The sequence below is a fragment of the Amblyomma maculatum genome, chromosome 11 (assembly GCF_055883805.1).
Source record: "Amblyomma maculatum isolate TAMU_Amacu chromosome 11, ASM5588380v1, whole genome shotgun sequence".
NCBI lineage: Eukaryota > Metazoa > Arthropoda > Arachnida > Ixodida > Ixodidae > Amblyomma > Amblyomma maculatum.
Genome location: NC_139354.1, coordinates 121,398,123 through 121,419,775, shown reverse-complemented (window position 1 = coordinate 121,419,775; position 21,653 = coordinate 121,398,123). Strand labels below are relative to the sequence as shown.

The following is a 21,653-nucleotide window of genomic DNA, read 5'->3' as shown; positions in this document are numbered from 1 at the left end:
TGCTCGCTCTTACCACGGAGCCAGAGGGGTTGTTTCTATCACTGATATTTTTATAGTGCGAGAGCATTACTTCGCTATGTTCAAAGATTTCTGTCCGCAGGCCGCGTCCGCAAAATTGTGTCCGCACCAGTTGTGAATAATTGAGAAGTCGTAGAGGTCAGTGTGTAGAATCAATCGACAGAAGATGACGTAATGTTGTTGGCAAAAACATAACTAGGCCGAAAAGGTAATTATGTAATCATTTAAAGGCAACAAATGTAAAAGTTGTCCGCAGCAGTTGTAATTCAGAAGTGGTAGTTGTTAATGAGTCGTGTCAATCGATAGAAGGGAACGTAATGTTGTGTTCGAGAAATGAATTAGGCCAATAAGTTAATTAGGTAAATATTTAGAGGCAAAAAAAGTAAAAGTAAAGGTGAAAATGGTCTCATCAGCCAATGTCTTGCCGCCACATTTGAATGTATGAAATAGTAAAACAGAGTTTTAAATCAGTCAATTAAGGTGACGTCACGCAACCTAAAGTAGGGCCTAAAAAGGGCATAGGAAGGAATTGGCGTGCAATTTGAAAATTCCAAAGACTAAACTAGTTAATTAAGGCAGTCAATTAGGGTGAGATATATAGGCAGGCAATTAGGGTGACCTCAAAGATGTGCCATCACGCAAACAGAAGTAGAGCCTAAAAAGGGCATAGGAAGGGATTGGCGCGCAATTTGAAAGTACCGAAGAGTAAAATGGGTAAACAAGAAGTGAATTACTGTGACGTCCAGAATGTGAAGTCACGCAACCGGAAGTAGAGCCAAAATAGGGCATAAGAAGAGATTGGCGCGCAATTTGAATGTACCAAAGACTAAAATGGGTAAACAAGAAATGAATTAAGCAGCTAGAAGCAACCAACAGCATCATCCATGCTTTCGCATTACTCCAATGCAGATTCTGCAGTACTCTTAAATTTTTTATTTTGAATTTTCTGCCCTTTCGTTACGGTACCAAAATGAATGTTTGAATAAGGTTCCTCTTAAGGTGCGCTAAAGATGAAGAAGCTCATTTTCAACTATCGCAACAGTGAACAGTCGTTGCTTTATCAAGGGTCGAGATCCTGTGTTTATTGAGTGTTGTAAATGTATGTATTCTGGGGCGAGTCAACTTTTCCTAATATATCGGCGCTCGCAAAGAGTACGGAGGCCTCAAATGGGGCGTCGCGTAGCCCATGTGCAGATTTGCACGATGAAGCAAGGCAATGAGGATGCTATAAAACTGTATCAATAGAATATTGAACTGTAAGTGCAAAACTCCACAAAGAGTGAAAAGAGAAGGCATATATGCGAGGCAAAGTCAAGGAATCAAACACAGCTTCTCTTGCAGGCCTTTTTTGCGAATTAGGTTTGGTGCGTCGAGAAAGTGTCCTGCACCCGTATTTCAGAGAGTCGACTACAGCGTGATTGGCTACAAAGCCTTGATTACACAGTCGCTCTTGGTGCAGATTTGACCGTACTCACAAAATTTCACCGAGAGAATAAAAACTTAAGAAATCTCAATAAATATGCCTTCTTTGTCGCACTCACATAATTATCACTGTAACCACGAAATCTTGACTTTTTCTTAGAGTACGAATGCTTTGTCGTCACTGTCGGTTTAAGTGACTTTAGCGCACTAATATTATGGAAAGTGTCATGTAGTATGTGTTATAAACCTCCTCGCTCGTTGATCATTTGATCACTTTGCCGGCCCGAAATACCTAAGAGAAAAAACCTACTTTGCTTGATCGCTCACAAGGTTAGCTATTTAAGCGGCATACCCAGCACAGCTCCAGCGAACACGTCAGGTAAGCTAAAGTAGCTAATGGGATCGCGAAAAATACATGTAGGTCTTGGGCAGGGAGCGCGAACTGTTTTGGTCAGCTTTCATTCCCCTCATGGTCGTCCCATCTCCTAAATGATTCCACGAGCCATTAATGTAAGTCTCCTGTTTGCGTGTGATAGCTTAAACTTCCTGGTGGCATAAATGTCTGCGGATAGCGGATTATAAAGTTTAGAAGAGTAGATAAACACACGTATTTTTGCATATTTATATTACCGAGAAACAAACTTTACAATTTTAAAATGAGAAAAGAGGACTGACCAGTGAGCCACATAGTTTCAGAGCTTAAACAATGAAGCGTTGATTTTTTGAATAAGGCCCATGAAACACAGAACAAAACAAACCAAATTTTAAGATATGTTTCTCCTGATAACAAACAAGGTCGCTGGCACTCATTATTTTAAAACTGTGTCGGCGGAGTGTTTGTTTCCTAGTGAGCATTTTTTTAGGTTATGTCATGTTCTCTGCTTTTCTATATTGTATATCTCTCAAGATTATGCTGCTCGTCACAAAATTTCCTAGTACCGACTCAATAAATATCTGATATGCTTACAATAACCGCGCCGCTTTAGATGTAAGCTCTGACTGCTATTCAGATAAATTCTGAACATTCTACTACGATAAAATCCTTTGACAGGACAAGTGACCTCGATACCTACAATCGTCACTAGTTTGATTTATCATCAAACCAATTAACGAGACGCTTCAGAGTGGAATGAGAAAGCTTCAGAGAAGTTCGTCACCGGCTTTCCTGACTAACCTTTTATACACTTTTTCTCTTTCTTTTCTCATTCACAACGCATTGCCATTTCAGGGTAATGCCCCTTCCCACGTAATTACGTACTCCCAATGAACATTCCTTTAACTACTCTTACATTCGTAATATGTTTTCAGAGCGTACCATTTATGCTCTCCAGGCATGATCTCGACCAAGTGGTGGTGGTGGTGTTGACAAACGTTTATTGAATCAAAAAGGGTAGATGTATGCATCGGCCGGTGGAGTCGATTATTCAGGAGGAATAGTTTGTTCATGAAAGGTAACGCGTGACTGCCACTTAACAGGGGTCCTTCATGTCTTTACTCGTTTCCTCTGAAAAGTGACGCGAATCGTCTTCTGTAGAGCTAGTGCAGACATTGTTTACTTAGAAAACTCGACTGTATGTAATCTTTGTCCTGTTCTGACACATCTGAACCAATGAGCCTCTGTGGCTAATCCCTAGCATATGATCGAAACCAAATGTCCTTGGTTCGACCTTTATTATCGACTCCAATAAAGCCCCAGTACATTTTCGTAATTGAGGGCAATTTATTTTTTGATATGCCTATTTTTGTGCGCTACGGCAATGTCCGCAACAATTTTGACTGCATTTGCAGGCTTAAAAGAATATTTTTTTTTTTGTACGATTGTTCAGGACATTCGATCAAGAAGGACGCCTTCGGCGTCGATACAGACATACGAGTTTTTTGTTACTTCGAGTCGTGTTGCCACCACTTAATACATTGCTCGCTAACCAAACCTTCCTGGACATTTTTGCTAAAGTATCACTTGACTTGTGGCGATACAAAACACTCACTCTGCTTCTATAGACAAAAACGATTTTTTTTTCGTGGCAACCGCTTTTTCAGGGTACAACCTCGGGGCTTTGTTACAGGATGTTCTTACCCTCCACACCCTGTACCCGTACTTTGGTGTTGACACGCAACGTGTCCTTCTTGATCGAATATCCTGAAACATTCTTGCAAACGCGCAATGCAGATTTGTTGAAAATCTTTTTATTCGGAGAACGATAACACTGGACTCGTTTGAGTACGCATACATATACTAATTAGCGAACTTTAGCTTCAGTGACGGGAGGTGATCTCACAGGTGAGAGCAGTGGTTGGACTGAAGCTCGGCACATAGTTCCTTGCATTCAACGAAGGTATATAATTGCAAAGCTAAATTGATACTTTTGCTGGAGAGGGTGGAGAGCTGACAAAAAAGGTGCGTTTTCTACTTCTCAACGCAGGTGACATTCGTGCTGATGCTGGCTGCTCTGGTAACCGCCTCGAGACACCTGAACAATGTCCGCAGCCAGGCCACCGACCCGCGCCGCAGGGTGCCCTACCGGCTAAAGCAGATAAACAGCCAGAGCACCTCCGAAGGCCTCCTTCAGGACCTGTCCCACTTCAACAGTGTCCTTGGACCACGCTCTAGCAGAGTCAATGAGGTAACATGGCTTCAGCTGCAGCACGGTTTTTGCATTGGGTTGAGAGTATAAACCTCCCGATCGAACGCTTCAGATATTTTAATCACAGTAGCAGGAGCCGCGGTGCTTCACGCGTTGATTCATATCATCCTACCAGCCGGCCTAATTCTTAAGCGAGGAGCTTGATGCCAAGTAGATGGAAAACAGAAAAGATGGATTCCATTAAAGGACCACGTTCTCGTGCATGCATTTTGGTACGGCTTTATTCCCTAACCGCCTAATATACACATACACCAGTGGTAGTCAAAATTTCCTTCCTTCTTGCCACCGACTAAACAGTACCAGCCATGCAACCTGCCAAGTGCCACCAGACACGCTCATGACATTTCCCACAGAAGACCCATATGGAGTTTCGTTGCTAGTGTGGGCTTCTGCTTCGCACATCAAAAGTACCAGGCTGAACCCCTGGGGACGAGAGCAGCCACCCGGGGCTACAGTCGGCACAGGCTGGCTTGCTAGGGACGAAATCTCTGGGTAATGAGTGCCTAACCACCAGGTAAGTTAAGGAAATTATATTGTACCAAGGCGTTCTTTAGCAATGACTACCCTTGGCCCCCTTTAAATATTTCATCCTCATGTAGATGCAACAGCGTCTTCGCGAGCCACCTCCTTTCCCAATGCTCTTATGTTCAGCGCGCTAGATGAAAACTTTTGTTTCTTGTGTGGAGGCCGAGGATACATACGGAGAAATCTCGAAACATATGATTTAAATATATTTTTCTTATATTTCTCATAAACCTTTAAAGAGTTCTCTTTCGAGCTCGAAATGTATCGCCTTAACCAGTTCGAAGAACAGCGCTGTTTTTCACTTATCATATTAAGGAACAGTGATTATATACCGTGCTCAATTTTTGTGGAATGCAAAACTCAAGAGCGCCCTTTTATAAGCAAGTTACGCATCGCGTTTACCTACCAGTGGTTCTGAAACAGGGTTCGCCGGAAGGCTATGGTTCCGCAAGCTGACACGGGACTACCTCACCTCTCCTTTCCTTCTTTTTACGCTCAGACCAGATGCAGGCTTTGTTTGAGTAAAACCTTTCTGTAGTGTGGACTTTTCTTATTCTAGCTGCTTCTCTAGTTTCGCGCCGTCAGCATAGGTGCCGTCCAAAAGGCAGCCCTTGGCGTCACATCAATATTTTCGAGGCTGGAATATTGTGACTGTAGTTTTCAGAATTTAAAGGTCTTAGAATGAGTGTGAGGTGGGCATTTAATACAAAAGCTGACTGTCAAAGGCAAGGAAACAAAAGGAATTGCTTACAAAAAGTGTACTAAACTACAGAAAAAACAAACATGTATTTTCACAAGCAACGTCGTCTGATCGTAACGATAAGGACAAAAAGGGGGGGAGGAGGGGGGGACGTCCTCGCAACTATTGATGGTAGTTGGGGTTCCATCAGATTAAAGGTTTGAGAATTCCAACTCTAGACACATGAAGGACAGCCCGTTTGTTTTACACGCTTCGATATCGGTTGCAACGGAGACATTCAGACAAAATGCATGTGTGCGAAAATAACCCTTATTAAAAATGACTAGGTTCTCAGAACAAGTTATGCTGGGCGGCGTCTGCAGAAACATGAATTCATGGCATTGCTCGCACTGAGAAATATAGCGGCCCTTCAGAGCATTTTATTCACATTAAAGCTACTTTTCGCATTAAAATCCCCCACCGGCCATGATCTTTGTCCGACGTTTCATTTCTGTGCCGTCGCGTGAATGGCTCAGCTCTATCGTGATTACACGATAACGGGGCCTCAGGGCGTATTCCAAACTGAGTCCGTAATAGCAATGCAGAAGATTGGAAATCATGGCCAGATTATACATAATGAAGAGAATTACAAATAAAAAGGACAAAAAAACCACAGCGTCTAATGCAGTCGTCAAGGTGTCTCTCCGCTCGCCCCGGTCCTCTACTGACTGTGTTTTCTTTTCTTACGGTGTAGCATTTTAAAAGCTTGTGTCCCTCCGGCAGGTCTTTTAAGTTTGCCATCCAATGGACAGGGTGATAAAGCCTATGACCGGCCAATGACTAGCGGCGACCTCTTGTAGCGCTTTCATACCAAATAAAACCAATCGGAGCAGTTTCGAACCGGTTGGATTCAAACCTGGGCGGTAGGATTCTGTAGCCTAGCGTCTCAACCACTGAGCCACCGTGGTGATATTTTCATTGGTTATAAATAAGTTAAATTATTGTTAAACATGCGCCATTATAGGCCGCAGCTCCTTGATACCGCGAAAAGGAGGAGGAATCCGTGGGCTCCCAGATCAAGCGCCCTGTGGTTACGGAGCTGATGGTGGAGGCAACGGTTAAATTTCCCCAATTTGAGGCAGCTGATCGCAGTAGCGCAGAATGTAAAGGGTAAAGTGCTGTGCATCAGGCTACAAAAACATTTTATCAGGTAAGTATGGTGTGACAAAATAGCAGTTGCACCAAGTTAAAACAAACAGACAAAACAATTTCCGCAATTCCGTACAATAATCGGTTTAACCGAGATGACATCTACCAAACTGTCGCATAAAGACCAAATATGAAGATCACCGAAAACATCAAAGGCAATCACATTTCTTCCCGAGTGGTCTGTTGGCTGCACACCATCGCATGAGCTATAGCTAACTTCACATAGCGAAACTAAATATGATTATTCCGCACTCCAATTGCTAAAGAGATCACCATAAAAGACGTATCAACCAATGAAAGTTGTTTAAATGGCTCACATCACACCAATCAGCCAAGCTTGGTAGATCCTATTCACACTACCTAATAAGCATGCACTGAAATTCGGCATAACGAGGTAAAGTGTAACCTGCTTTCCCGCAGACGGCCACAGAGGCTCCTTTATGTAGACACCCTGACTGCCGCTGGGTGGCACTGTACCTGGAAAACCGTGAGCAGAACCCTGTGGATCCATGCACCGACCTGTATGGCCACGCGTGTGGCCACAAATGGAGTGGAAGCGAGTATCCCTTCGGCACACAGTCTTACCGCCACCTCGCCGTGGCCACCACAGTGGCCAACCTGCACCGCTACTTCAACCATACCTCTAGACAGAGATTCGACGACAAGACCAAGGAACGTTTCCTCCACCAGGTACGCCATCCATTAGGTTGGCGCCTGACGAAGGCAGGTAGTGAGTGTTGACGTCAACAGTAGCAAAACCTACGCATGGCTGACATTCTGGGGACATTTACTGCTGTTTTATTGTCTTTACAGTGTACGTTTTCTGACCATTGTGGCGAACCTGTAGGCGTTTACAAGAGCTGCAAATAACTTCAAATATCCAAGTATTGTGGAAACGTTTCGCCAAAACAATTTCCTCATAACATTTACGCTAATTCACTCTTCCACGCAAGAAGGTGAGAGTGACCTTTTAATGAAATTCGCCTTGTAATATAGGCATCCAATACCAGTCAAAGCTGAGCAGCCGACGTAGGTAAGATCTGCATACTTCGGTAGGTGTCATATATGCCGCACAAAGTATAAGAACGTATTTTAATCTAACGTTCAACATAGTCTCGAACGTCATTTCACCTATTCACCGAAATTGAATTTTCGGCAGAGTACATCTCATCCAAGAGGTTATATATTTTCGTATAAGACATAATAAACTTTCTCAAAACATTGATATTTATGGATATCTAATTAACCATCAGCTAACATTCAGTTTATTTGATAAGCTTCAAATTTGTGCATTGATTCTGTGAAATAAACTCGAGAATACTCACATCTCGAAGCGCCCCCGACCAGCTAGTGTACCATTTAGCACTATGCCATGTACAATTAAGGGTGTGTTTTCTGGGCAGGTATAGACAGGGGTTGTCGGACACATACCCTATACTGTGGGGATATATCTTGCGAATGTGGTCATGGCCCATGGAATAGGGGATACTCTATTGTAGCGAAATACTTTCGATAACCAGGAAGGAGAGAAGGAGCATTATTGGTTCCTCAGCATAATTATATATTATGTAACTGTACTGACATCTCACAGCAACAGGTGTATTGCAGTTTAGCTGAAACTTTTATTGCGCTTTCGTTGAGATCAGATGATGTGAATTCCAACCACCACCAAAGGCTAGTGATCTGTGACTGTTTCCTTCAAATGCTATACACTTCTTTTCCTTCTTTGCCCTAAACAGAAATTGTAAGCGTTCCCGTTTTCACTTCTACCTTATCCTTAATTCGTTTTAATGTATTTTTTTGTTTACCCGTAACATCTAATGCAATTGTCTTCGATACTGACTTCAGCACAGAGAACATGAATGAGTTAAAACTCCAATGACGAGTGGATAAAGCTTCAGTGGCCCAGTGCTCATCTACTTAGGGACACATTTACTCTGTATTACACTTTGAAGACATGCTTGAGAACTGCCTATGTTGTTCCGCGTGATTTGTTCTATATGGACTTTGAAATTGCTAGGGATCAGCAACTATTTGTCTTCTCGATGATCAGTATTGGGGAAAATGTCATGTTTGATATTGATATAATAACCAAACCAACGTAGGCAAATGACGGGCTCGTTATGATTTATGAAAGCGCCAAGTGAAAGGCGTAGCACGGATGTCCGGGGGGAGGGGCAGCTTTGTATGTGTGAGTCGCCTGGTGATGTCATCGGTCATGACAAGAAATCACGTCATGACCGGGAGTGATGTCCGTGATCGGATGTGACGTCAAGGTAACCTTACATTCGGTCATGTCCGATCACGTCACCAGGTGGTCACTACCTATAGTGAACCAGCGAGTTGGTCTGTCATTTACCTAGTGAAGCAGCTCAACGGCACAAGGCCAAGGTCCCTTTCTTCCCTTGGTCGTGTGCGGTTGCTCTGCTTCAGTACGTAAATATGTCAGACAAACTCGCCCACCAGTTCATGATGTACAGGTGATTACGTCATAATCTCGCTGTATCCCGTGGAATCTCCTGAAGCAGTGTGACACTTCTAGCGGCCAGACGGCCAAGATCATGGTCTCGGGTATGAGCCATTTAGCCTTAAAGACAATCTCGCGCCCCCAAATTGGGTCCGAACCCCGGACACCCGAGTTTCGCGATTGCTGCTCTACTGAGTAACGGTAATGACTGTTTAGTGTTCGGCTTTCTTATATATTTAACTTGCGTGTAACCTACTCTTGATAGTGCTCATCCCAGCCAACCTTGTACTTAGCGGCGGACGCAGAACGTCGTGTGTTACTGTGTCACATGAGCCGTGATCAAACGGGGAATAGGGCGATGCCTTTAGTAAGCTACTACGACATCAAGGCTGCAAGAAACAGGGATTTGGTGACAGTAATCAGCAAACACTTGTAGTTGGAAATAAGAGGCTCATCACGAAATACTATAAAGGGATGCAACAACTATTCACATAAATGAAAGCATGGGCGATTTTCTTTACTTCGTAGACCAGGAAACGCGATCCCTAGAGGTCGTGAGACCGACTATCATTAACATCATATAGACTTATTTCTACTTGCTTGATCAATTCCAGTTGTGATTATATTAGCATTCATTTTAGCCAATTACAAAAATTCTCTTGTGCGGCCCCTGACTACAGTAGATTCATCCTTGCTTCGTATATTTTGGAGAAACATTACTACCCACGATTGTCTCAAATTACGTTTTTCGCAAAATGTTTGCTGCACCATATTTGCATAAATGCATGTTCTGGAGGCTGGTCGTTACGAATAGGCGCATGCAGTCACCATTTCTGTATAGCAAGCCGACCCCATTGCCACATGTATGCACGTTTGTAAAGCTAGGTGTCGGCTAGTCTCGTAAAGGCGCATTTGCATACGGTGGCCGTTTGAGAACACAGGCCGTCGTTTCGAGTACTGTGCCTAAAAGAGTTGCATTCTGCTTAATGTGCACTCACACATTTCAAAATTGCAGCTTCGTATTGAAAATATACAGTCCAGGGATGGCGCAAAAGAATTATATATGGCCATATAAGCTAACACAGGACTCGGAGAAGGCTGGGACAGCGCACTGCTCAGCCGAAGGCAATATATTCAGCAAATGGTCTTTTGAGTTCTTATGTACGCAGAGGTCGTTTATGGGTTGTATTTTCTGGCCACAATATCGCCTTTGTGCTTTGCATTCTGGATATTGTCACGCAATTATTCAGTGCAGTTCAGACATACATGACGTGCAGAAATACACAGGAGCGCAAAAAAAGGTACACGGATGTCGACAAAGAACAAGATGAGTGTTAACTTGGAACAGGCTTTATTTGGTGAGCATTAACCATAGTAACAGCAAGTAACCATTGGTAAATAGTCTAAAGGTGCGCTGTCGAGAAACATGTAACTGGAACTTGAAACGAAAGCTGGTGAGGTGGGCGGACGATATCACAAAGTCTGCGAGAAATATGGTGTCTCTTCGTTCGAGGAGTGAAGAATCTATGTGATGTCAACGCAACATGCCATTGACCTGCAATAAACATAAGTAGATCTTTAGTGACATAATATATCTGAAGCTAAGAGCCTGAAAAGGTGCAAACGCGCAAAGAGCGAAAGAAATGAAAGGTTTTTTCCTGCTTTTCTAACAGGTGTCGAACCTGTACATGGACTGCATCATCGAATACAAAGGAAAGAACGAGCGAGAAGCCTTACAGGATGCCATGCGAGACTTCCGCCTCCTGGAGACAAGCCATGAGGAGAACTTGACTGGCCTAGTGGGTTTCCTAGACAGAGAACTGCGGGTCTTCCCCTTTGTCAGAAGTACCCTGGCACCCTACAAGCCGCGAGTACAGGTCACGCCGGCAGCTACTCTGCTGAAAAGGTGAGTGAGCAGAGATTTGGTGAAGGAGGAGCACGCGTTTGCTAATGTGGGGTAATGCGGCGACCGACTCCAGACCGTGGCTTAGTAATGGTTTTTACAGTGTCGCGGATTTGCCATTCTGGCACCTAGTTTTCAGGACAAACTGTTACAGGTAGTAATACAAAAATATTTATTTAAAATTTATTGTTATATTCGCTAACTCTGCATTATGTGCTTAAAGGACAGAATATTTAAACGCGCTTGAACCCTTCAGCGGCTTGTGCCCATCGCGGCAGTAAACATTAGCTATCAATGCCCCCCACCCCCCCCCGCCCCCCTCTGCCTCTGCCTGTTGTTGATTACATGTTTCTTCTACAGCGACAAAGAATTCTTGAGTGACAATGTTTTCTTGACTCGCAATGTTTGTTCTTCGCGTTATCTTGGCTAACAATAAGCATCGTAAGGTAAAACTTGGGAATTATTCGCGGAAATTATTCGCGGAATAATTATATTCCCTTCTAAACTAATTCCGCTAAGCATCCCTGCCCCTTTCCCTAAGTTTTTAATAGGTGTGACGTACACAGTCCCCCTACACTTTTTCTTCTTTTTTCTTTTTTTTTTTGCATTCATGCAATGCGAAATTTTTTTTGTTGTTAGTCTTTCACTTTATAGCAGTTTAAGCCCGTTTTGCTTTTGGCGGTGTGGGTTAGCCAGCATTATTCCTATATAATTGCCCAAATCACCTTCAGTGACGAAGAGTTTATATACTGAAAAATATGAAACTAATATGACTCAGCTACGTCACAAAATAAACTTTAAATCCGGAATGAAAGTATAATCCTAATCAGTCATTGTGCGCCAAGCTTCAGTTATTGCTGGTGTCGAGTGCATTTCTCCCGGGTTCGATCCCTTTTGGCGCCTACCAACCTGCGGTACAATGCACACAAGATTTTCCCTGGCCTCATGCTCGGGTAATTTCTACTCAAATATGCTTGCAATGGAGCTTTTTGTCCCGACTGGTTTAAGCTAAGCCATAATGCCACTTGGTGGTCTTCGACGAAAGCCGCGCTTCCGCCATACAATGTCATCATCACTAATACGAAGATTTGTACCCTTAATTTGCGAGCTATGTTCTTGTTATGCTTTCTAGCGCGAACCGAGCAAAATGTTAATTCTCCAACATTTGAGCGCAGCACGTTCATAGACACGCCTATGCGTCGAGATTTCGCAGCCCTTAATGTTGTTATTTTTTGTTCTTTTAGCATCTTGGATGTTTTTCGGGACAACGGGCGATACCCCGGCCTCTAGAATACTCGTCCCTTTAACAAAATGTCAGCCTCACGTATGTTTTTATTCCGGAAGTACATAATAATATTGTACAGAATAATTGGAAATATTGTTTTCGCGTTTTCCATGCCAAATCGGACTGGTACCTACATCCAGTATTAGGCAACGCGTTTAGAAAGGTTATAGGTTTGACAGAATATCGTCTGGCAGGGGGCGAACATTGTAGAAACAGACATACACTCGCCAATTTGCTTTTTTTTTTTTTAAGAGAAGGAAACAAGACGTTTCGGGGCCCAGCTGCTTGATGAAACAACAGCTGGTCCGGATAAAAGACCATCTAGATATCTCAAAATATATGGGCGAGGTGTACAAGATATCTGAAAACTGTGGCGCTGCCTACACGGGCGAAAGCGGAAACTTCAGACGCGGCCCCAGATATCATCAGAATGGCGTGAAAAACGGCCGACCCATATCTAATGCTTTGAGGGAACACAGCATATCAACGGGACGCACCATCGATTGGGACGAAGCGCCAGTCAAAACTTATCATTGCACTTTCTTTAAGGATCTTTTAATATTCATAACACCAAGCATGCACTTAACAGGACGCAAGAAAATCTTCCGATATCTACCATCGGACACAACCCAATTTTAACCGTGTTTAAGCCGCCGTCGTTCCATGGAGCGCTCATTGTGATCAAGGGACTCTTACGGACCCCGAAAGGTCCTTTCCGTTTTCTTAAAAAAACAAACAATGGCGAGTGCACGTTTGTTTCTACAATTTAGGAAGGTTGTAGGCTACGCAGGGGAGGCGGAAAGATAAGGTAACTTTACAACAAAAGTTGACCACGAAATGTGTCCTGAAATAAAGCTTACTTGAGCTTTTCTGCTGCCATGTAGCAACTGTCTTAAACAAGGTATTTGTGTATTAAAGGTACATCGTATTTGCATGACAGGAAACAATCGGTGTATTTAGATAATAAATATTCCTCGTTTGTAAAAATGTCAAGTGGTGTCCTCCGGGGAAGCATATTAGGTCCACTACTGTTTAACATATACATAAATGATATTGTAAATAAAGACAACAACGCCACCTTTGTAATATATGCAGATGATAGCACTCCCCTTCTCTGCTGTTCGGAAGCTGATGACCTAATCTTGAAATGCAATGATTTACTAGATAAACTACTAGATGGTCCAATGAGAATTCACCTATTATTAATCCACAAAAACCAAAGCAATACTTTTTCGAGCCAAGAATAAAACGGTCAACCTATCAAAACGGCTTCGTTACGCAAATCGGGATATTCAGATTGTAAATCAGCATAAAATTCTTGGTGTCACATTTTCTGAACAGCTTAGCTGGGATCAGCAGGTCACCAACATTTGCAACAATTTATCATCTGTAACTGGACCTCTGACCCGATACCGCGATTTGTTGCCAAGAAATCTTAAGTTACAAATTTATAATGCGCTCTTCCTGCCTCACATAAGTTACTGTAGCCTAGTGTGGGCAACTACTACAAAAGGTAACATCACCGAACTACAGAACCTGCACAAAAGGATTGTAAGAAACGTCGCAAATATAGATTAATTTTCTTTAACTCAGACTGCATTAAAAAAATACAGCATTATTAAAGCTGAGTACTGGTATTATTTTCAAATCATATGATCATTTTATTTCTCCTCTGACGACTTTAAGAAATTTATAACAGCTTTGGCCTGTTTAGTATCAAACAAGGACCGCGCACATACTCGATGTACCGAATTATGGTTTATTCCAAGGTTTCGTAATAATTACAAATTCCAGACATTGCAGTACAATTTGCCATACATCTTAAATAAATACCGTATGGCGCAAGATACCACTCTGAGCAATATCCGATTAAGTTTTCTTAGTATTGAATAGGCTTTTGTATTCACTTCGTTTCGTAGCTACTTTCTATATATTGCGAGCACTGTGTGGCACTTCATATTCCAAATGGCTGAACATGCTGCTTCGTCTTCATCCTGCTCTCTATTGTAAATACCCATCGTCATCGCGGAGTGTGGTTGGCTACAGTGTGCGACCAGGGCTTCAGGTCTCCAATAAAACCTGATCCGCCATGTGCGACCTTCGCGTTACCTTACACGTGGTGGAGGTGCGCCTTGATTTCCCCGCTGCGTCGTCAACTGCATCTACCTGCAGCTACGTTCTGGCCGCCGTTTGACCCCGACCACCATTGTCATGACCCAAGAGGGCCACTCCGCTGTTCTGGCTTCTACCAACTCGAACCCAGCTCCCCTTGCCACTTGGACTGTCAGTAGCCGTCAGCGTGACCAGCAGATGTTCGCCTGTCTCCGTGGTGACGAATCTGATGACTGGCTCGACAGCTACGATCGGGTCAGTGCTTTCAACATGTGGGGCGATTCGCTTAAACTAATTAATGTGTCCTTTTATTTGACGGATGTGGCCAAAACGTGGTTCCTAAACAATGAATCGAAAATTCCGGACTGGGCTACCTTTAAACAAAAGTTACGCCAGATTGTCTGCGCTCCTACTGTTCGCACGGAGTCCGCCAAGAAGCTAGAAGCCTGACTTCAGCGGTCCAATGAGACCTATACCTCTTATATAGAAGATGTTCTTGCACTTTGCCGGCGCATAAATGACACCATGCTAGAGACCGAGCGGGTTCGGCGCGTCCTTAAAGGTATTAGACCACTCGCCTTTAACGCCCTGGCTGTGCAGAACCCTACCACAATCGACGCGATCATATCGACTTGTCAACGCCTTGACGAACTACAGTCAATACGCCTGCAGCCTGACCCCATTTCCATTGGTTTCACTGCCGACGCTGACCTGCGTACGCTTATTCGCGGATTAAGTCGTGAAGAGCTCTCGGCTCAAGGTAATTTGTGCCGCTCTGTATCTGAGCCACATCCTTCAAGTGCCGGCCTGCGTCGCATTGTCAAAGAAGAGCTGGAATCAATGACTTGTTCCCCCCCAACACCGGTCGCTCCTACCATCTGTCATGTGCCAACGTACGCCCAGGTCACGTCCTTGCCGCCTGCAGTTGGAGCGCCCTACGCCACCTGCGCTTATGTCGCCGCATTGGCACCACCTGCCGCGGCGCCGACATACTACTCCACCTGGCGCCCAGCCCGCTCTGTTTGTTATTACTGCGAGTACCGAGGCCATATTTCCCGCTTCTGTCGTCGCAGGCTTCAGAATGAACGCCGCGGCTACGACACATTTGAAGCAGACTACCCTCCTCGCGTCTCCGGTTCTAACCACCGTTCATTCCCTGATTATCCCCGACGTTCATCACCCCCGCCAGAAAGTCCGCTCCGCCTGGTGGTTACAGGCCTTCAAGACGCCGTTCTCCTTCGTCTTTTCGCCGCTTAACCTCGCCTCTCCGGCAAGCTTCTCTGACGACCTCTCTCCTATCGAAAAACTGACCACTGCAGTTTTAGGAAGGAAAACTGCACTCTTCGGCCATCCCAGAAATCATCCGGAACGTCGCTCGAATATTATTTTAGTTTCGGTTGAAGGTTTATCTGTTGAGGCTTTGGTTGACACCGGCGCCGCTGTTTCTTTGATACACACTGACTTGTGCTCCCGCTTGCGAAAAGTGAAAACGCCTTATGATGGACCTGAACTCCGTGGAGCTAATGATGCAATAATTCGGCCTTTTGCTAACTGTACTGTGCGAGTTTTTTTGTGGACGGTGTCCGCCATCATGTACAATTTGCCGTGGTATCACCATGCGCTCACCCAATTATTTCAGGCTGTGATTTTCTGTCTGCCGCATCAGCCAGCATTTCGTGTCGTGACAGAGTCATTTACATGAACGAGCTAGAGCGATCAGTCTTCTGAACCTCCTGAGCACCGTCGTCGCCTGCTTACCGCTACTGACACAGTGTTGCGCCCTGGATGCGAACAACTTGTCGCGCTTACTTCTACTGACATTGATAACGGAGATGTGCTAATCGTGTCTTCTGATTGCCATCGAACCCATGGAATCGCGTTACCACCAAGTCTTGTTCGGTTTGAGCATGGCATATTCATAAAAATTGTGATCCAAATAATTTACACTGTTTTATCTTTGTCTCATACATTGTAAATACTTTCATCTGCCAAACTGTTCGCTGTTGTGACTTTTTTTTTCGTCTTTCTATAATCACTGGCATGCCGTTTCATTTCTTTTTTGCGCTGTTGTTCTTACTCCTTAACTTTATTATTGCTCTCAAATGCCATATTTTTGCTTCTGCTTTGCTGTTGTCTATTAGTTGTACTGCCATTTGCTAAGCAATAAGGGTTCCACGGCCTCGTCACGCTGCTGTAACAACTTTTAGTTGCGGGACCCGTTCAGGATGTTTTCTGGGTAAATAAAGAAATGAAATGAAATACAAACTGGAGCCTTCACCTCAACCACTGGTTTTCATCGCATATTTTCAGGGCCACTACAGCATGTTAAATGCCTTCCCAACCATCGTGGATGACTATTTTCAGAAATTGTCTTCCTTGCATTCGTTGCAGTTCTCCCGCTCTCATTTAAATAGCCGAAGAAATCCATGACGTCACTAAAAACGCAATAAAACGCTATGTTCCGTTGATGTTCGTTTTGATAACTTCTAAAGTGGAACTGCCCATAAAAAATGGTCTATGTGCTCCAATGGAAAAGTTTATGGTCAGCTATGTCTGTCTATGGACTTTTACAGTCAGCTATAAAGTGCCATTGAAGTATCTATAGGCAGCTATAAAAAATTCTATACCACTTTGTCTATAGCTTCTGGACCATACAAAATCTCTTTAGCTAACTGTAAAAAACCATATGCCCATGAAGCAATAGATTATTAGTCATAAAGTTATCTTTAGCTGTGTATAGAAAATTGAATGGCTCTAAAGCTACAGACTGCAAGCCATAGAATCAGTTTTATTAAGCTATACCAAAGTTTATGCCCCTGAAGCTATAGAATATTAGTAATACAGATATCTTTAGCTGTTTATAGAAATTTGAATGTCTCTTAAGGTACAGAGTAAAGCCACATAAGCTGATTTAGCTTGGTATAGAAAAGTTTATGCTCCTGAACATATAGACTACTAGCCATACACTTACCTTTAGCTATGTATAGAGATGTGAATGTCTCTCAAGCTACAGAGTGCAAGTCATATAAGCTGCTTAGCTGTGTACAGAACAGTGCATGCTCCTAAAGCTATAGACTATTAGTCATACAGTTATCTTTAGCTGTCTATCGAAATTTGAATGGCTCTAAAGCTACAGACTGTAAGCGAAATAAGCTGCTTTAGCTGGCTATGGAAACGTGTATGCTCCCGAAGATATGGACTAGTAGTCATACAGTTATCTTTAGCCGTCTATAGAAATGTCAATGCATCTAGAGCTATAGACTGCAAGCCATATAACCTGTTTTAGCTGGCTATAGAGTATTGTATGTACCAAAAGCTATAGACCGGTGGGCGTACATCCTTTTATGAAGGTACATATACCGTCGGTTCGAATCCCTCGTACGACTTGTCCTCTGGCTTGATTAAGAGTTGTGTGCTATATGCAACGAGAAACAATATGTCACCAACCGCAATGCTGTACGACAAATGTAGTGGGTCACAATCTTGGTATAACTAGTGGGAGCACTGTCGCCGCATGGAAGTACGCCTGCGGTGAGTACCTCCGACCCACAATGATTTTAGTCGTGGGGCGACTGTTGGTCAATTTTCGGTTATTTAGGCATCGAATTTAAAATAGACGTCCGAAGATAATATACTGCACGACACACACACACACGCACGCACGCACGCTATAGATATTTGGCCCAAATATCTCTAGCCCGCCATACAAGGGACTGTCTATTGCTTTACCTGAACATAGAAAATGCTAAAGACTGCAGTACATAGGGAACAATAAGTCCATAGAATAGGTTATAGACTTCTATAGAACAGACTATAGAAAAACCTAAAGACAGCCATAGAAGCGGCTATAGCTATTTGGCCCAAATTTCTATAGCCGGCCATACAAAGGATGTTCTATAGCTGACCATAAACGTTTATACCTGACCATAGAAAATGCTAAAGACTGCAGTACATAGGAAGCCATATGTCCATAGAACAGGTTGAAGACTTCTGTAGAACAGAACCTAAAGACAGCCATAGAAGCGGCTATAGCTATTGGGCCAAATTTCTATAGCCGGCCATACAAAGGATTTTTTATAGCTGACCATAGGAAAAGCTTCGTATGGGTGCTTTAATTTACTTATCGGCGCTATGCAGGTACATTTGCTAGGTAAATATGTTCACGAGAAGAGCGTGATGTAATGCACGTGAGGGTTGCAACAATGGCTGTCTTGCTTACTGGATGCTTTATTTGAGGCAAAAACAACAACAAAAAAAAAATGAAAATTGTCACGGCGCACTAGGCAGGTATGTAGACGTACAGGACATGCATTGTATTACAGGAAAATCAAAATTGTTTTGTGCGTAACTTTAGCCCATTTTTTATCGCACTCCACGAGCGATGCATTCACTCCTGTTGTGCACTGCTGGCTAAAACGACAATTTACGTACAGTATTTACGTACATAAAAGACAAGACTAAATTGCCTCCAAATGAAGGAACATTAATGCTACATATATAGTTCGAAATCACAGCAAAATGGGTGAGTGGGATGCAGCATCACTAGGAAACGTATACCATATTCTCAAACGATTGACTTGAGCCGGCACTATCTGAGCTTTGGCCGATTGGTCTCGTAACACGCTTCATGGTCCCTTTAGAACATGTAAAAATAGTGCCTTGCAGACATCCTAGCATGCCCTCGTACAGCAGCCGAATCTCTGATGCGCAAATAGCACCCCATGACACGCGCTCAAGAAATTATGTCACACCTCCAAGGAGTGAAAGCTCAGGCATAGGAACATCAAAAACAAGTTAAAATCCTCCTCTTAAAGGTAATTTTCAGGACTAAAAGCGTGATAACCTTATTTTTTTAATGATTCATTTTGTCCTTAGGGTACAGAGTACATTACAGAAGGGAAGACCGATTCATGTGAAAATAACAACACGAAGCAAAAGTTATAAAATGATGCAAGATAATAGAGTTTAAAATAGTTATGGCTACAATTTTATTAGAACATAAAAAATGGACTAATGATAATACTGATTGTCCCAGGTAAATTTAGCCAAGTGTTAAAAACTTACACATGTAAGGTAGGCCAAGAAAATAAGTAATATAGAGCTGGTAGCCACCTTGCGCCTCACAAGAAAGTTTTGTATTGCACTTAATCAATTAGTAATTACGATATATGTCCTATAACGCTGTATATTAAAATGTTGACTTGAAACAATAAATGTTTTTTGGAAAGTTGGAGAGCACCTTCAGAATTCCCTTTCTATATGTTTGCGACAAATAAAGCACCACTTTCGTCTTTTTCCGATCTCTGAAAATTCCCGCGAAATACACAAAACAAAAAGGACGTGACTGGCGCATTCGCGCCCTACAACAGTGCTTCTCTCAACCATGGTTTGACTGAACAGAACTAGCTGCGGCCGTGGCTCCATAACCCCGTTGCAGAGACAGGCCAAATAGGCCTGCAATGGTTTCTTCGCCGGCGTCATGTAGTCGACGCACATGACAGGGCAAGTTGCAGCGAGCTCGCCCGTCAATGTCGAGATCTTGATAAGACCAGCGCACACTAGCAGCCAACGTCACGACAGGCAGATAGGGGATGAAGTACCAGAAAGTGAAGGTGTGAGCGTGGATCTGAGTCCGCTCACGTGGTATCCGCTCGCCACTTTACTCAAGACCGCACGCGCAAGTTCATTGGCTGGTGCTTTATCGCAAATCAGGTCGTCGTGAAGTTCGCTGATGGGAGAGAAGGGGAAGCAACGGCCTTGTTAGACTGGGTGGTGGCGGCTCGCCGCGCTGGCGGAAATCATCGCCAACATATCAGACTGTCACTGGAACTGGGCCGTTGACCCACGAGCGCAGCTAATTACCGTTCACTCACCCCGCAGGGGGCACCTGTTAAAGCAGGTGTTTGTGTGTTTTGCGCGACACCACGGACCCCGAGCACCCACGCTTAGCCGTGCGTGGCATCGTCGTGTCTGGGGAAAAGGGGATCCTGGTGGTTGAGCCGATGCCGAGTGTTTGGACCCTTAAGGCCCCTCGGTGGAGGCAACACACCACTTTGGCCCACGCTTCCCATAGACGGCACCTTCGGGCTGACCCACCCGGGGGAAATCGGCAGTCGCCTTTTCCTATCCTCCCCTTCATCTTTCACGTTCCTATCTTCTATCCTACAACTCTCCTGTCCTCTACTCTCTTCCGGTTTTTCCTTACTTCCAGGTGGCGAGGGTTAACCTTGTGTGGCTGACTACCCTGAGTTACGCCGTATTAGGTTATAGTTACGGGGTACAGCTGACGTGGACAGGACTTGCCTGCCAATTCCTGCCCCGTCCCCTGGTTGGGCTCCATGGTGGGTGGCTGGCGCCGCGGCCGAACATCATACATTATTTATGGCTTCTTCCTCCAAACAAACTGATCGCCTTTCCAAGAAAAGGCGGACCGATGTATCAGCCCAGTTCTTTTCAGCAAAGCATGACACTTTCCCTAAATATCATGTGATCCACAGTGAAAGCCCTGCCAAACAAGCTCGGCTAATATCCCCCTTTGCAGTATCTAGGTCTCTCACAACCATACTAGGCCCAGGATACAAAGTTAGTAAACTGGCTAGCGGGGATCTCCTGCTTGAGCTGCAAAGCAAACTCCAGTACAGCAACCTTCAGCAACTTACTACATTTGGGGATATCCCAATAACGGTCAGTGCTCACAGATCCTTGAACACAGTCCAAGGCGTGATATCAGAGAATGACTACCTGTCACTCACCGAAGAAGAACTTCTAGAAGGTCTTTCTGAGCAAAATGCAATCGGTGTACACAGGATCAAAATCCGGAAGAACAACCAAGAAATACCAACAAAGCACATAGTTCTGACTTTCAACTCCAGCAAACTCCCTGAATCCATTGAAGTCGGTTACATCAAAGTAGACATCCGGCCCTACATTCCAAACCCTAGACGTTGTTTCAACTGCCAAAGATTCGGTCATGGCTCCCAGAGCTGCCGTGGCCGACAAACATGTGCAAAATGTGCCTCAAATGAACATAAATCTGACGAGTGTGAAGCTGCGCCACACTGCGCAAACTGTGCAGGTGAACACGCCGCGTACTCACGGTCATGTCCTTCTTGGAAGAAGGAGAAGGACATCATTACCATAAAAGTCAAGGAAAACATAACGTTTAAAGAGGCACGACAGCGATATCTTGTTAAACAGGGCACTTTTTTGTTCACAGCCAAACCGAACTATTCCAATGTGGTGGAGCATGGGGGCAGCACACCACAACAGGATTTGGTCTCCGCCGAGGGTAAGCCTCAGGAAGGGCCATCCTTGCCCCAGGCAGAAGCAGCGAAAGCTGCCCTGCCATCGCAGAAACAGGGCACACTGGCCCCAGAGCCAACAGCCCA

General features: G+C 44.0%; 1 protein-coding gene across 1 annotated transcript in view; it reads left to right on the top strand.

Annotated features, from left to right (window-relative positions):
• Nucleotides 1–21,653, top strand: part of LOC146174874 (uncharacterized) — a 40,306-nt gene that overhangs the window by 1,481 nt on the left and 17,172 nt on the right. The window contains exons 2-4 of the mRNA XM_084585477.1: nucleotides 3,864–4,064; nucleotides 6,919–7,188; nucleotides 10,639–10,871. Of these exons, the coding sequence (XP_084441603.1) occupies nucleotides 3,864–4,064; nucleotides 6,919–7,188; nucleotides 10,639–10,871 (704 nt within the window). The remainder of the gene's footprint in view (nucleotides 1–3,863; nucleotides 4,065–6,918; nucleotides 7,189–10,638; nucleotides 10,872–21,653) is intronic.